Below are 13,195 nucleotides of genomic sequence, written 5' to 3'. Positions count from 1 at the left end.
TCAACTCTTGTCTGGGGGTGGGTCTCTGTGCACTTTGTTTTTCTTCATACTGTCTAGGTATTCCTGTTGGGACACTGCCAGCACCGACGCTAGGATCTCATCATCATCCCAGTCGTTCAGGCCTGCAAAGGCAGAGGGGGACATCTGCTGAATGAGGGCCCGGCACTCCAGAGCAGGGTAGAGGGACACGAGGGGAGAAGTAGCCTGGTCGGCCCCTGTCGAGAACTGGCTGCTCGTACCTGGTGCACAGGGTGAAGGAGGTTTGGCAAGAGCTAAGACAGTGCCTGGGGAAGGGGGCTTGATGCCCAGCTCGGCATGCAGCTCAGGGTGCTCGGGTGACGAGGCTGAACTCTGCTGCCTTGGGGACCAGCTGGTCCACTCCTCCAGACCACTGGAGGCTGCTGCTGTGGCAGAGCTGCACGTGGCGCTGGCTTTCCGGGGCTGGCTGGGGCCACGGACTTGGCGAGCCTGTTTCTCCTGATCCCTCAGCCACTGCAGGTAGGACTCCCGAGCCACCTGCTCCTCAATGGCCTCATTTGTGGCCTCCCAGTCTGTGGCCCGCTTCTTGTCTTCCAGCATCTGCTGTTCAATCCACGATTCCTCCGATGTTTTTATGGCATTCTTCATCAGGGACTGCTCTGCAAACCCCGGTTTGAATGATGGCAGGCCCAGCCCCACGCCAATGGTGGCCTTGTTAGGATTCACCACTGAATTGTAGTGGATATTCCGATGGTAGCTGACACGGATGGGTTCATCCTCATTTTGATGGATCCCATGGGATGTGTTGATGGGTTCTGTGCTGTACTGGTACACCTCCACGGGCCGGTTGTACATCTCTGCCATGGCCTGCATCTCAATGTGGTTGCCATGGCAGTTGTTTTTCCGCTTCCGGTTGATGTAGGTGGTAAAGTCCTCTGTGACATAGTTAGAGAAGTAGTCGGCATTCTTCATCAGATAGTCCATGCAGTGCTTTCGCACAACCTCATGCATGTCCTGGTCTCCATACACCTGGTCAGCTACAGCCCGGAAGAGACAGGCGCCGTCCTCCTTCATCTGCTTGATGATGAAGCCCTTCTTGTCTCGCAGGGCCTTTTCAAACCAGTGCTCCTGCTGCTCAACGGTGGCGGGGTCCATGGTCTCCATGCACGCTGCAGCCGCTTCATACTCATCCTCACTGTTGTAACCTGCGCCGACCTCCTCACGCTCAGGGCTGGCCCCGCCAACCGCGCCAACCCCAGGGGCTTGACGCCGCCGCTTGCTGTGACCCGGCCCAGAGCAGCAACCACCCACGCCAACGGCACTGCCCACCACCATGCCCGCCGCGCCCACGCCCGCTGCCGTGGTACCCAACGCGTCACCGGGACCGCCGCCAGGACCGCCGGGGCCCCCACAAGGAGGAGGAGAGGCCTGCTGTGGCCGGGGGCCCGCCACGGCGCCAGGCGGCACGGCCAGCGCCCAGCGATGGAGGGCACCCGGTGGCCCCGGGAGCGGGCCCTGAGGCGGTGGCGAGGCTCGAGGACGGGCGCCAACGACGCCCGAGTCACGGTCGCGATCGCCGCAGCCCACACCCGTGCCGCCGCCGCCCACGCCTACACCCCCGCCGCGGCGAGGCGCCAGGGGCAGCGGCCCGGGCGGCGGCGGCTCGTTGGCGGGGTCGGCGTCGGGAGGCGGTGGTTTCTTTTTGGGGAGAATAGTCATGGCGGCACCGCCGAGTACCCCCCACCAAACTCGGCGCGGGGCACGCCGGGAAATAAAGTATTTTTTAATTATGGTACATACATTGTTTTTTTATACATAATGCTATTGCACATTAATAGACTACAGTATAGTGTAAACATAACTTTTATATGCATTGGGAAACCAAAAAATGCGTGTGATATTCGCTTTATTGCCGTGGTCTGGAACTGAACCCACAGCATCTCTGAGGTATGCCTGTAAATAAATGCTTACTAACTTATCAGAGAGGACATTCATGGGCTTGAGGTTCTAACTAACTTTAGAGCATCAAAACTACCCGTCTAGTCTCGAAAGGAAATGTGGCTATTCCTTAAGCCTGCACTGTAAATGAGACCCAAGGGTGGGCTACAACATTTCATGAGAAAATTTACTTAGTTGTCTCCTTGAAGTCTGGAGAGGCTCAGTATATGCTGCCTTTATCATGAAAAGAAGAAAAGGCTTCTCATATTTCTCCTTTCTTATAATTTTAGATCCAGTGAATATTTTGCTTTAAATAAACAATAACAAAAATGCTCCCTACTGTCTGGTTAAAGGTAAGTAAGAGAAAATCCATCTCCATGATTTTCATCAGACCACACCCTTCCTGGCTTGGTTTTGTAGGAGGAGGAAATCAAGGGGAAAACAGAAAGAGGAAAACGAAGGGATGCCCTCTAAAAGGTTTTAGGCTTATCCCAAAGAAGAGGATAGAAATCAAACCTTAAGAATTGATGCGGGGGGGCTTCCCTGGTGGCGCAGTGGTTGAGAGTCTGCCTGCCGATGCAGGGGACACGGGTTCGTGCCCCGGTCTGGGAGGATCCCACATGCCGTGGAGCGGCTAGGCCCGTGAGCCATTGCCGCTGAGCCTGCGCGTCCAGAGCCTGTGCTCTGCAACGGGAGAGGCCACAACAGTGAGAGGCCCGTGTACCACAAAAAAAAAAAAAAAAAAAAAGAATTGATGCGGGGGCTTCCCTGGTGGCACAGTGGTTAGGAATCCGCCTGCCAGTGCAGGGGACACGGGTTCGGGCCCTGGTCCAGGAAGATCCCACATGCCACGGAGCAACTAAGCCTGTGAGCCACAACTGCTGAGCCCACGTATCACAACTACGGAAGCCTGTGCACCTAGAGCCCGTGCTCCGCAACAAGAGAAGCCACTGCAATGAGAAGCCCGCGCACCGCAACAAAGAGTAGCCCCCGCTCCCGGCAACTAGAGAAAGCCCGCGTGCAGCAACAAAGACCCAATGTAGCCAAAAATAAAAATTAATTAATTAATTTAAAAAGAAAAGAACTGATGAGGGACAGTTCAGGAAGTGGACCTTCGAGGTGGTGTCAGTTAACTCTTTGATACTGAGCACGACTAACCAGGGTATCTAAGAATCATCACCAGTAATAATAGCTAATATGGATTCAAGGTTTTCTACGCACTCAGGCAAGGTGCTGTATGCTTTTCACACAGTATTTCATTTAACCTTCACAACAGCCTTGAACAGCAAGTCCCATCATTATCCTCCTTTTACAGATGGAGAAAAATAAGGGCAGAACTATTGAGTGGCAGAATCCAGACTCAAAAAAAGGCAGAGTCCAAAGCTCATGTTTAATTGCTGTGCTATTTCTTGGGGAGGGGGGGCGGTTGGACGGGGGTGGTGGTGGGGAATGGGTCTTAGTTCTCTGTCAGCAGACTGTGTATTTTAAGCTCCAGAGTGTGGTACCAGCTGGAGAGCAGGGCTGAGACTTCATCTTCAGTAAAAATTGAACTTTGCTCTTACAACATTGAAGAATGTCATATTGGCAAACAAAAGCTCTAAACAAACAGTATCCCCAAACTACAACTGGATTGAACATCTGTTATTAAATGTTACAGCAGGAAACAATTTCTATGCCATCTGTAGATAAGTTGTATTTGACTTGTTTGCTTTTTGTTGTAGAGAGAAAGGATTTAATACAAATGTCCATAAAAGCTATACTTCAATTAGAGGGCACTTCAGATTGTCTTTTGAGAAGCGCATTAAAAGAAAGAAAGAAGAAGATGGAAGGCTAAATTATCAATCTAAGATTAGATACAAAGAATCTGACATTTTTGTTTAGGTAAAAAAAAAAAAATCAAACTCCTCACCCCGCTTTCCCCAAATTTAATAAATCTGCTTTGGACTCACCATCTGATTTGAATGCAAGCCAGTTTATATCAGCAATAGCTAAGAAGTCTGAGAGTGGTCATTTAACTACCAACAGGGAACATAAAAAATGTGTTCAAGGCACTGACTCCCCCAGAGAGCAAAGGCAAAATCATACCAATATGTCTGTTGTTTTTTCTTTCCCTTGCTCTCCAGAAAACAGATTTATCTTGGAATGGACAGCATTAAATTTAACATTGGTTCTCTTTGTGTTTCCAGGTCAAGTGGGAACACATATGCTCCCTACTGAGGAAAATAAACTGCAATGTATTTTTAGCATCCGTTGGAAGTATTTTCAGCTGAAGATGTTCTGCAGGATCCAGGCGATTTCACTGAAAGCCAAAGGATTTGCAGCAGTGTCACCTAGAATTCCAGAACTCGCCCTGAGGGTCTGTAAAGAGCATTCTCCCCGAGCCCCTCAGGCCACCCTCCACCATTCTCAGTCCCAATCCTGGTGCAAACATCCTCTTTATGAGAAAATGGAGGAAAATCATTCCAGTGAAGGATAAATGAAAAACATCTGTGAAGTAGTTAGGACAAACGAAGCTAACTATAGCTCACTTGGCGCTTTGAGATGCGGCCCTGGGCAGGAGTAAGGGGTAGGGAGGCTGGGGAGCAGGCAGGTTGTTTCCCCACCCGCAATTTTTTTTTTTTTTTTTTTTTTTTTTTTGCGGTACACGGGCCTCTCACTGCTGTGGCCTCTCCCGTTGCGGAGCACAGGCTCCGGACGCGCAGGCTCAGCGGCCATGGCTCACGGACCCAGCCGCTCCGCGGCATGTGGGATCCTCCCGGACCGGGGCATGAACCCGTGTCCCCTGCCTCGGCAGGTGGACTCTCAACCACTACGCCACCAGGGAAGCCCTCCCCACCCGCACTTTTGTGCCTAAGGTTGAAGGTTAGCCATGGGCAGGGAGCCACCATACGGTGCATCTTTGTGAAAAGGGCCCACGTGTGCCTTTATGAAAGGCGGACCAACGCAGCACCCCCAGCACACCTGCGAGAATCAGGTGGTTTCAGCTTCTGGTCCCTCCCTCCAAGGGTGGTGTGTACAGTGTACAAGCTGTGTAGCCCGGGCAGTGGAGTCTTAGTTACTAGTCTGAAATGTTTGTTCACGAGCTTTGGTGACAGTGAGACAAATGGTTTCAGATCTTGCTTTTGTCTGCACAGTTTTAAAAAATATTTCCCATTTTAAAAAACAAATTTACTTAACGGCTAGCTTTTAAATAAATGACACCTGGGATATTGCCGCCTCCTTGAGAAACACTGTATTTCTAAGATAGAAACAAAGTCTACCGTGACATAGTATAACACATATCATAAAGCACAGCACAGCATCACAAATGTGAAGTCCTCCCAAAGAACTGTAATTTTGATGATGATTATAATAAAGCCATGTATTTATTAAAAGACAAGGAAGCCAAAGTTACCGTTTATGTTCTTCCTGATACTTTATTACTTTTGTATTTTAAAAAAAGAGTTTCTTTTAACCCTTCTGTGGAACAGAACAATAAAACCTGACTCCCTACCCACTCCACTTCATCCCATGAAATGGTGAGATGCTTTGGAATAATGGTGTGTCATAACACAAGCATCACAGCTGGTCATAACTTCATTATTAATTCAACACATATTTATGTAAGACTGTTCACGGTGCCTGGATACAAGATAATTTGATAAGGCTTCTTTTCTCTGTTGTCTTTGCTGAGGTATAAAAATAAAACATTGTCTTCTGTTGAGTAAGACAGTCTTCAAAAGCTGTGGATCTCCCATCAGTTAAAAAGATATTGTCTATTTCAAAATTCTCAGAGGATTTGATGGAAGTCTAGCAGATGCCTGAGTTTTGCTCCTTTGCTCCTGCACCACAGTGGCTCTTCAGATGCTAAAGAAGAATTTAAGAAAGCCTTTCCTTCCTCTGTAAGGTGATACTGTTCCATGGTCTTGTGGTTCTTGAATACAGTTATATTAACACTTAATTTACATTTTCAAAACAAAGAGTATTAAGTTTACATATTGTATTAGGAGTTTGGGTAATGTTCTAGGGCAGAATACTAAGCTTATTGTTCTTTTTTTTCTTACTTTGGTTTTTTAAAAAATAAGTTTTTGTTTAAACAAGTTTAACATGATGTACAAATTAAATGACAATGTGCCCCAAAGTAAAACCGAAAAGATTATTGGAGCTTTATCCTAGCAGTTTAGCTTTGTAGGGGAGGAAAAATAATTTCCCCTCTGACTCTTGAGTTCTTAGCTGAGACTCCTGTAATAAAAGATGGAGTAACAAGAGAAAAGCAAACAGAAGTTTATTAACATGTATAGCTCATGTATACACGGGAGATACCCAGCGGAAAATGAGTCATTCAAAATGGTGTCTTAGAACTCTGGCCTATATAACATCTCCAGCTGAAGACATAAGAGAGATATGGGGCAGACCAGTCTTGGGGGTAATGGGGGAGTGGGTTATGAACATTTAAGTCATTGCCTTCTCCATTGACAAGGGTCTAAAGTTGTCTCCAGGGATTAACCTTTGTCCTTCCCGGTAGAGAGGGGAGGAGGGACGCCTTTGTAAATATATGTCCTCCTTTTAGACAAATAGGGGGAAGATGGAGCTTTTCTTGTATCTGTTTCTTCTCAACTGCCTTCGGCTCAAAATGATTGCTATGCCAAAGTGGCATATTCTGGGGTGATATATTCTGCTACCTTTCAGGACTGAAAGTAGAAAAGTCAGTCCTTCTGTGGATCCAGGTGTTAAATTGGAAATCATGAGCTGCTCTCTTAGCCTATCAGAGGGACTTGGGAGCAGAGGAAATCCATTCACCAAGAAAGAAAAAGGTAGATGTGAAATGACTGCAGATTTAGCAAGAGATCATATTTCTTGGTTTTCCAACATTTTGGTTTCTTGCCTGGTATTCTTGAGTATTAGCTACATTCCTTGCCCTAAAGACTTATAATAAATCCCCTGCTTTTGCTACAATACCCTTGAATTGGCTTCTCTTCCTTGAAACAAAAACACTCTTAGCATAGAAATTGTTTTCTGGAAGTGAGTTTGCAAGTTACAGACCATCTAAGAAAACGGTTGTCAAAGCAGATGGGGTGAGAAGTGGGTAGTCCTAGAAAGAAAAGAGAGGATGATAAACTGTGTTCCGTCCTTGCGGCCTTTCAAGGAAGTACAATGAGAGCAAGAAGGAGAGAGGTTTGAGGCCAAGGCTACCCAGCCAAAAGCAGACAGAAAAGCAGAGTTGGAATCCAAGTGGGTACCAAGATCCTTTCTGACCAAAGCCAGCCATCTAACTGCTCAAAGTCTATCTAAAAAGAATCTAAAAAGACACAGGTCAATACAACCAGATTCTGTATTGTGATCGTTTTTAAAACTAAGATTGGTGTGTTTATTGAGAAAATGTATAATCTCGGCAATTAGAATGGGAATATCTGGGAAAAACCAGATGCGCTGAGGACTTCAATCCCCGAACTCCAGCTTTAACTCCCCAAATCCTCTATGTGCTCCAACCCCATTTATCCCAACAGGTAAATGTGGTGAGGCCTGTCCCCATTGTAAAGCAGTTCAGCTCAAATCAATTTGGGAGCACAGGTGACATTTCATGATATTATACACTGGAGGGAAAAAGTGCCAACATAAGCTAAAGAAAATGACAAATGGGAAATATTTTCAATGAATACAACATAGGGTTTATATTCAAGATGTATAAGGAATTCCTACAAATCAGTTTGCAAATGATGAATAACATAAAAAAAAAAACAGGCAAAGAAAATAGTTTACATTAGAAGAAATACAAATAGGTAATGAATATATTTTAAAAATAGTTTAATCTCCAGAGTAATCAAAGTAATGCAAATTAAAATAGGATACCATATTTAGCCTATAAAAGTGGCATAGAATATATATATCATTATTTTTTCCAGTTTTGTTGAGATACAATTTACATACATAACTCTATAAGTTTAAGGTTTAATAAGTTTAGTTAGCATCCATCTTCTCATATAGATACAATAAAAAGTAAAAGCAGGGGCTTCCCTGGTGGCGCAGTGGTTGAGAGTCCGCCTGCCGATGCAGGGGACACGGGTTTGTGCCCCGGTCCGGGAAGATCCCACATGCCGCGGAGCGGCTGGGCCCGTGAGCCATGGCTGCTGAGCCTGCGCGTCCGGAGCCTGTGCTCCGCAACGGGAGAGGCCACAACAGTGAGAGGCCCGCGTACCGCAAAAAACAAAAAACAAAAAACAAAAAAAAAAAAAAAAAAAAAAAAAAAAAAAGGGCTTCCCTGGTGGCGCAGTGGTTGAGAGTCCGCCTGCCGATGCAGGGGACACGGGTTCGTGCCCCGGTCCGGGAAGATCCCACATGCCGTGGAGCGCCTGGGCCCGTGAGCCATGGCCGCTGAGCCTGCGCATCCGGAGCCTGTGCTCCGCAACGGGAGAGGCCACAACAGTGAGAGGCCCGCGTACTGCAAAAAAAAAAAAAAAAAAAAAAAAAAAAAAAAAAAAAAAAAAAAAAGTAAAAGCAAAAAAAGAAAAAATGTTTTAACATGCGATATTAGTAGAAGAATAAGGAAATGAGGCATCCTCAGGTATTACAGCTAAGAATGTATTGGTACAGCTTCATGCAGGGCATTTAATAATATGCAGCAAAATCCTAAAGAAATGTTCTACTCCTGGGAATTGTTCTAAAGATAGACATGCCCCCAAAGATCTATCCAAGGATATTCAGTGGGGAAAACGAAAAACACCCTGATTTCCAGCAGTGGAATAATGGTTACGTAAATGTTGGCATCCTATATGATAGAATCTATGTAGCCATTAAAAATTGCTTTCCAAGAAAATTTAAGAACTTAAAAAAATACCTATGTCATAACATTTGTTGAAAATATACAGTTCTTTTTTTTTTTTTTTTTTTTTTTTGCGGTACGCGGGCCTCTCACTGTTGTGGCCTCTCCCGTTGCAGAGCACAGGCTCCGGACGCGCAGGCTCAGCGGCCATGGCTCACGGGCCCAGCCGCTCCGCGGCATGTGGGATCTTCCCGGACGGGGGCACGAACCCGTGTCCCCTGCATCGGCAGGCGGACTCTCAACCACTGCGCCACCAGGGAAGCCCTACAGTTCTTCATATAAAGCATAACCTCATGTTGATGTAAATACATACACACATACTATTACTGAACCAAACTTGGGTCTGCTCCCAAGTAAAGCGAATCTACTGACACCGAGTTGAGGTGAAGGAAAGTGTAGCGTTTACTGCAGGGCCAAGCAAGGAGTCCAGGCAGCTAGTGCTCAGAAGGCCTGAACTTGCTGATGGGTTTCAGGGAAATGTTTTTTCCCTGAAAAAGACAGGGTGAGGGAGAGGGTTGTGGGGTACGTGATCAGCTCATGGACATTCTTCTGATAGGTTGGTGATGAGGTAATCTGGAGTCAACATTATCGACTTTCTGGTTCCAACTGGTCTGGGGTCTAGGTGCTTGTGGTCAACAAGCAGTTAACTTCTTCCACCTGGTGGGGGTTTCAGTATCTGTAAAACAGCTCAAAGGATTTGGCTCAGAATATGATCTATAGCCCTTGAGGAGGAACTAAAGGTCACTGACTTTGTTTAATGGCTAAACTATTACTATTTTGTCTTGCTTGACTGTTTTCCTTTGTTTCTGCATTTTCTCACTTCTGTACTTAAATTTATTCTTTGGAACTCGGCAAAGGCCTAGGAGGCTAAAGTTCTACAAACAAGAGGCAGGCAGAGGAGGACAAGGGTGGGTGGGCAGGGGGCAGGAAGGCCCCTTAGGGCTCTTCTCTGCTCGATTACAATACCTGTATGTATATGTATATGTGCGTGTGTGTGTGTGTGTGTGTGTGTGTTGGGGGGAGTGGTATAAATGGACCCTCACAGAATAAAGCCTGAAAATATCACAAAAGGTACATCAAATTGTCAGTAGTTGTTATCTGTACTTGCTGGAATTATAATTTTTCTTTTCTTTTTTGTTTTCCAAATTTTCTATAATAGGTATTATCTTTGTCATCAGAATAAGTTATATTTCAAAAGAAAGTCATGCCTAAAAGTACATGTATTTTGCTCAAGCAATCACAAAAAGTGCTTGTTATATTTAAGTTACAGTTAAGGTTATATTTCTGTATTTCAATTTGTGATTTGTTTGAGAGCAAATATGTTCACAAGGAAATCCCCCTCTTTCCTGGAATATGGATCTAAGCTTCCTTCTTGCCCTTAATGCAACCTTATTCAGCATGTGCAGTTTCTCCAAGTTAATTGCATGAGACTCGTAAAACTGGGGATTTTTAAATACATTTCAACAATGTTTAGAATACGTTGCCTAGTAATTTAATAGGAAACATTTCCATAACTCTCACTTCTAGCTACAAAAAAATTTTGAATCAGTTGTATTTCTGAAAATGCTGCCTTTGCTTAACTTTAATCCTGATAAAGAGAGTTTTCTGCCTCACCCTTCTTTTTTTTTTTTTTTTTTGACACCATATTTCTCTAGCCCCTCCTCCTCCATGTTCTGCAGAGCTGGTCAGTTGGAAAAGTAGGCAAATGAATAAAGGCATCAAAGTCAACAGCAGATAAGGAGACCAAGAGTCTCAAAGGAGAATTCAGCATGAGAGAAAGAGAGTCTGGGCTAGTGACCCCTGTTATCCTCTGGGTGCCTTCACCTGGCATTTGAATGCAGGGCAGTGCTTAATGTCTTGTCCTTGTTAGTACAAGTGCAGTCAGGCTTTCCCTATCCTCAGGTTCCACATCTGAGGATTCAACCAACTGCGTATCGACAATATTCAGGAAAAAAAGATTTCAGAAAGTTCCAAAAAGCAAAACCTGAATTTGTCATGTGCAGGCAATTATTTACATAGTGTGGAGAATGTGTGTATGTTATGTGCAAATACTACACTATTTAATATAAGGGACTTGAGCATCCACAGATTTTGTTATGCATGGGGGTCCTGGAACCAATTCCGCCTCGGATACCAAGGGCTGACTGTATATTACCTGAAACCCACACGTTTGAGAATTTAAGGCACTGTTAGAAGCTGGTTGGGAGATACCTTGGGGCCGATGGGACCTTGTTTAGGAATTTCACATAAATCGCTTGCTTAACAATTTCATAACCAAGATAGTAAAAATCGCTTGTAACTAGAGTGAACTCTCTACCCTACCTCACTCTGTAGCTGTTGGCTACAAGTCACATAGTCACCATGACTCTCAATTCCATTAAGCATAAAAGGAAGGAGTTGAATTACATCAGATGCTTAACTGAGGCATCAGAAGGTCCATGAATATGTGAAATTATAAGCAAAATTATATGAATTTTTTGAGAGAGAAGATCCATAGCTTTCATTGGATTCTCAATTCATGTATCCAAAGAGATTATAGCCCCCTGAGTTATACAATCTGTAAATTCCATGCAACATTAATATTCCATGATTCTCCATTTATGCATATTTTGGATAGTGCTTTTACCTAATTAGAGAGCTTTATTTTATACCATGCTTGGTTTACTTAGATTTCAAATTGGTAAATATTATTATTTCCCCCAATAATAATAGTGGAATATGAAGTGAATATTATTATTTCCTCTCATGTATAAGGCATTTTGTGACAGGAGGAGTCTGTATATATATGTAGCCACAAGAGAACAAAATGTAGAAAACTTATTAAAACAACAAAAAAAATGATACAAATGACCTTATATACAAAACAGAAATAAACCCACAGACATAGAAAACAAACTTATGGTTACCAAAGTGGAAAGTGGGGGGAGAGATAAATTAGGAGTTTGGAATTAACAAATATATACTACTGTTTATAAAATAAATAACCAACAGGGACCTACTGTATAGTACACGGAACTCTACCCAATATTTTATAATAACCTATAAGGAAAAAGAATATAGAAAGAAAAAATATGTATATATATGACTGGATCACTTTGCTGTACACCTGAAACTAATACAGCATTGTAAATCAGCTATACTTCAATTTTAAAAAAAGTTAACTATCAGTTATATTTCATATCAATGGTAAAAATTTTGCAATTACACAGTTTGCTGGTTTAGTTGATGTAATTAAAATATTTTAAATTTCACACATGTTAAGAAAACTTTTACACAGTGTTATCTCTGTATGATCCTGATGTTGACCTTAGGATAATATTTTTAAAGAGTAGGTTGCAAAGAAGTTGGGAAGCCCTAGAACTGTGATTACCACATCCCAACCCCACAACATATAATTAACTACAATGAGTTCAGAATCTTCAGATTTTCATTCCCTGCTTGACATCAATAATGCAAGATATCTATTCCCATTCGACTCTCTGCCATTTACATAGTCTTTCAAGAGACTGCATTAGAAGTGACTTAATGACGGTGCAGGCTCATAGCATCTTGTTGCTCTACAAGCTGACTTCAGATGTGTTGGGAAATTCTGTCTGGGTACAAACACTGCAGCGTCTCTGCCTGGGGCACAGAATCAACATGCCAGAGCACAGTCCTCTTTCCCGACCAGCCAAGCTGGGCACACAGAGCCAGTCTCTCTGGTTCAGAGCACTCCGCAATGATGTCTTACTGTGGGGCGGATACCATATTCACTAAACAACAAAAGAACAGCCTGGCCCTGTGGCCAGGCTGTTCGTTTTCATTTTTGTTTGTTGGGTTTTTGTTTTTTGTTTTTGTTGTTTGGTTTTTTGTTTTTGTTTGTTGGTTTTGTTTTTGTTTGTTGGTTTTTTGTTTTTTGGCCACTCTGGATCTTAGTTCCCCTACTGGGGATTGAACCCCAGCCCACGGCAGTGAAAGCACCAAGTCCTAAGCAGGAAAAACAAATTCCCAAGCAGTTTGTTTTTATTTTTGAAGTGGTTGACTTTGGATTGTTGGAGCTCCTAAAAAGGTCTTATAAAGGCTTTATATTCTGTCATTTGATTCTTAGATTCCTCATCTCTGGGTTTTGAAAAGTAACACTACCACATATTCTATGTGTCCTTTTGCCCCCAAAGAGTCCAGTGAATTTGTAAATAAAGCTGGAAATAAAACAGTTAAAAAGAATTATGAGACAACCAGATAAACAAAATGTGATCTATACATACAATGAAATATTATTCAGCCTTAAAAAGAAAGGAAATTCTGACATATGCTACAACATGGCTGAACCTGAGGACATTATGCTCAGTGAAATAAGCCAGTCACAGAAGGACAAATACTGTATGATTCCAATTCTATGAGAGACCGAGAGTATTCAGACTCATAGAGACAGAAGGTAGGATGGTGGTTGTCATACTTCTGGGGGAGGAATTGGGGGTTATTGTTTACTGGGTTTGTAAT

General features: G+C 43.7%; 1 protein-coding gene across 1 annotated transcript; it reads right to left on the bottom strand.

Moving 5' to 3' along the window:
* LOC307068809 (OTU domain-containing protein 5-like) lies at positions 1-1,698 on the bottom strand (the record flags this gene model as incomplete). The annotated part of the gene is made up of 1 exon (XM_079726845.1): positions 1-1,698. One exon carries the CDS (start codon positions 1,696-1,698, stop codon positions 1-3), a length of 1,698 nt encoding a protein of 565 aa, XP_079582971.1.
* Between the last annotated feature and the right edge of the window lie 11,497 nt (positions 1,699-13,195).

This window comes from Hyperoodon ampullatus (assembly GCF_949752795.1).
Source record: "Hyperoodon ampullatus genome assembly, chromosome: 20".
Lineage (NCBI taxonomy): Eukaryota > Metazoa > Chordata > Mammalia > Artiodactyla > Ziphiidae > Hyperoodon > Hyperoodon ampullatus.
This window is presented reverse-complemented; position numbering and strand designations above follow the sequence as displayed.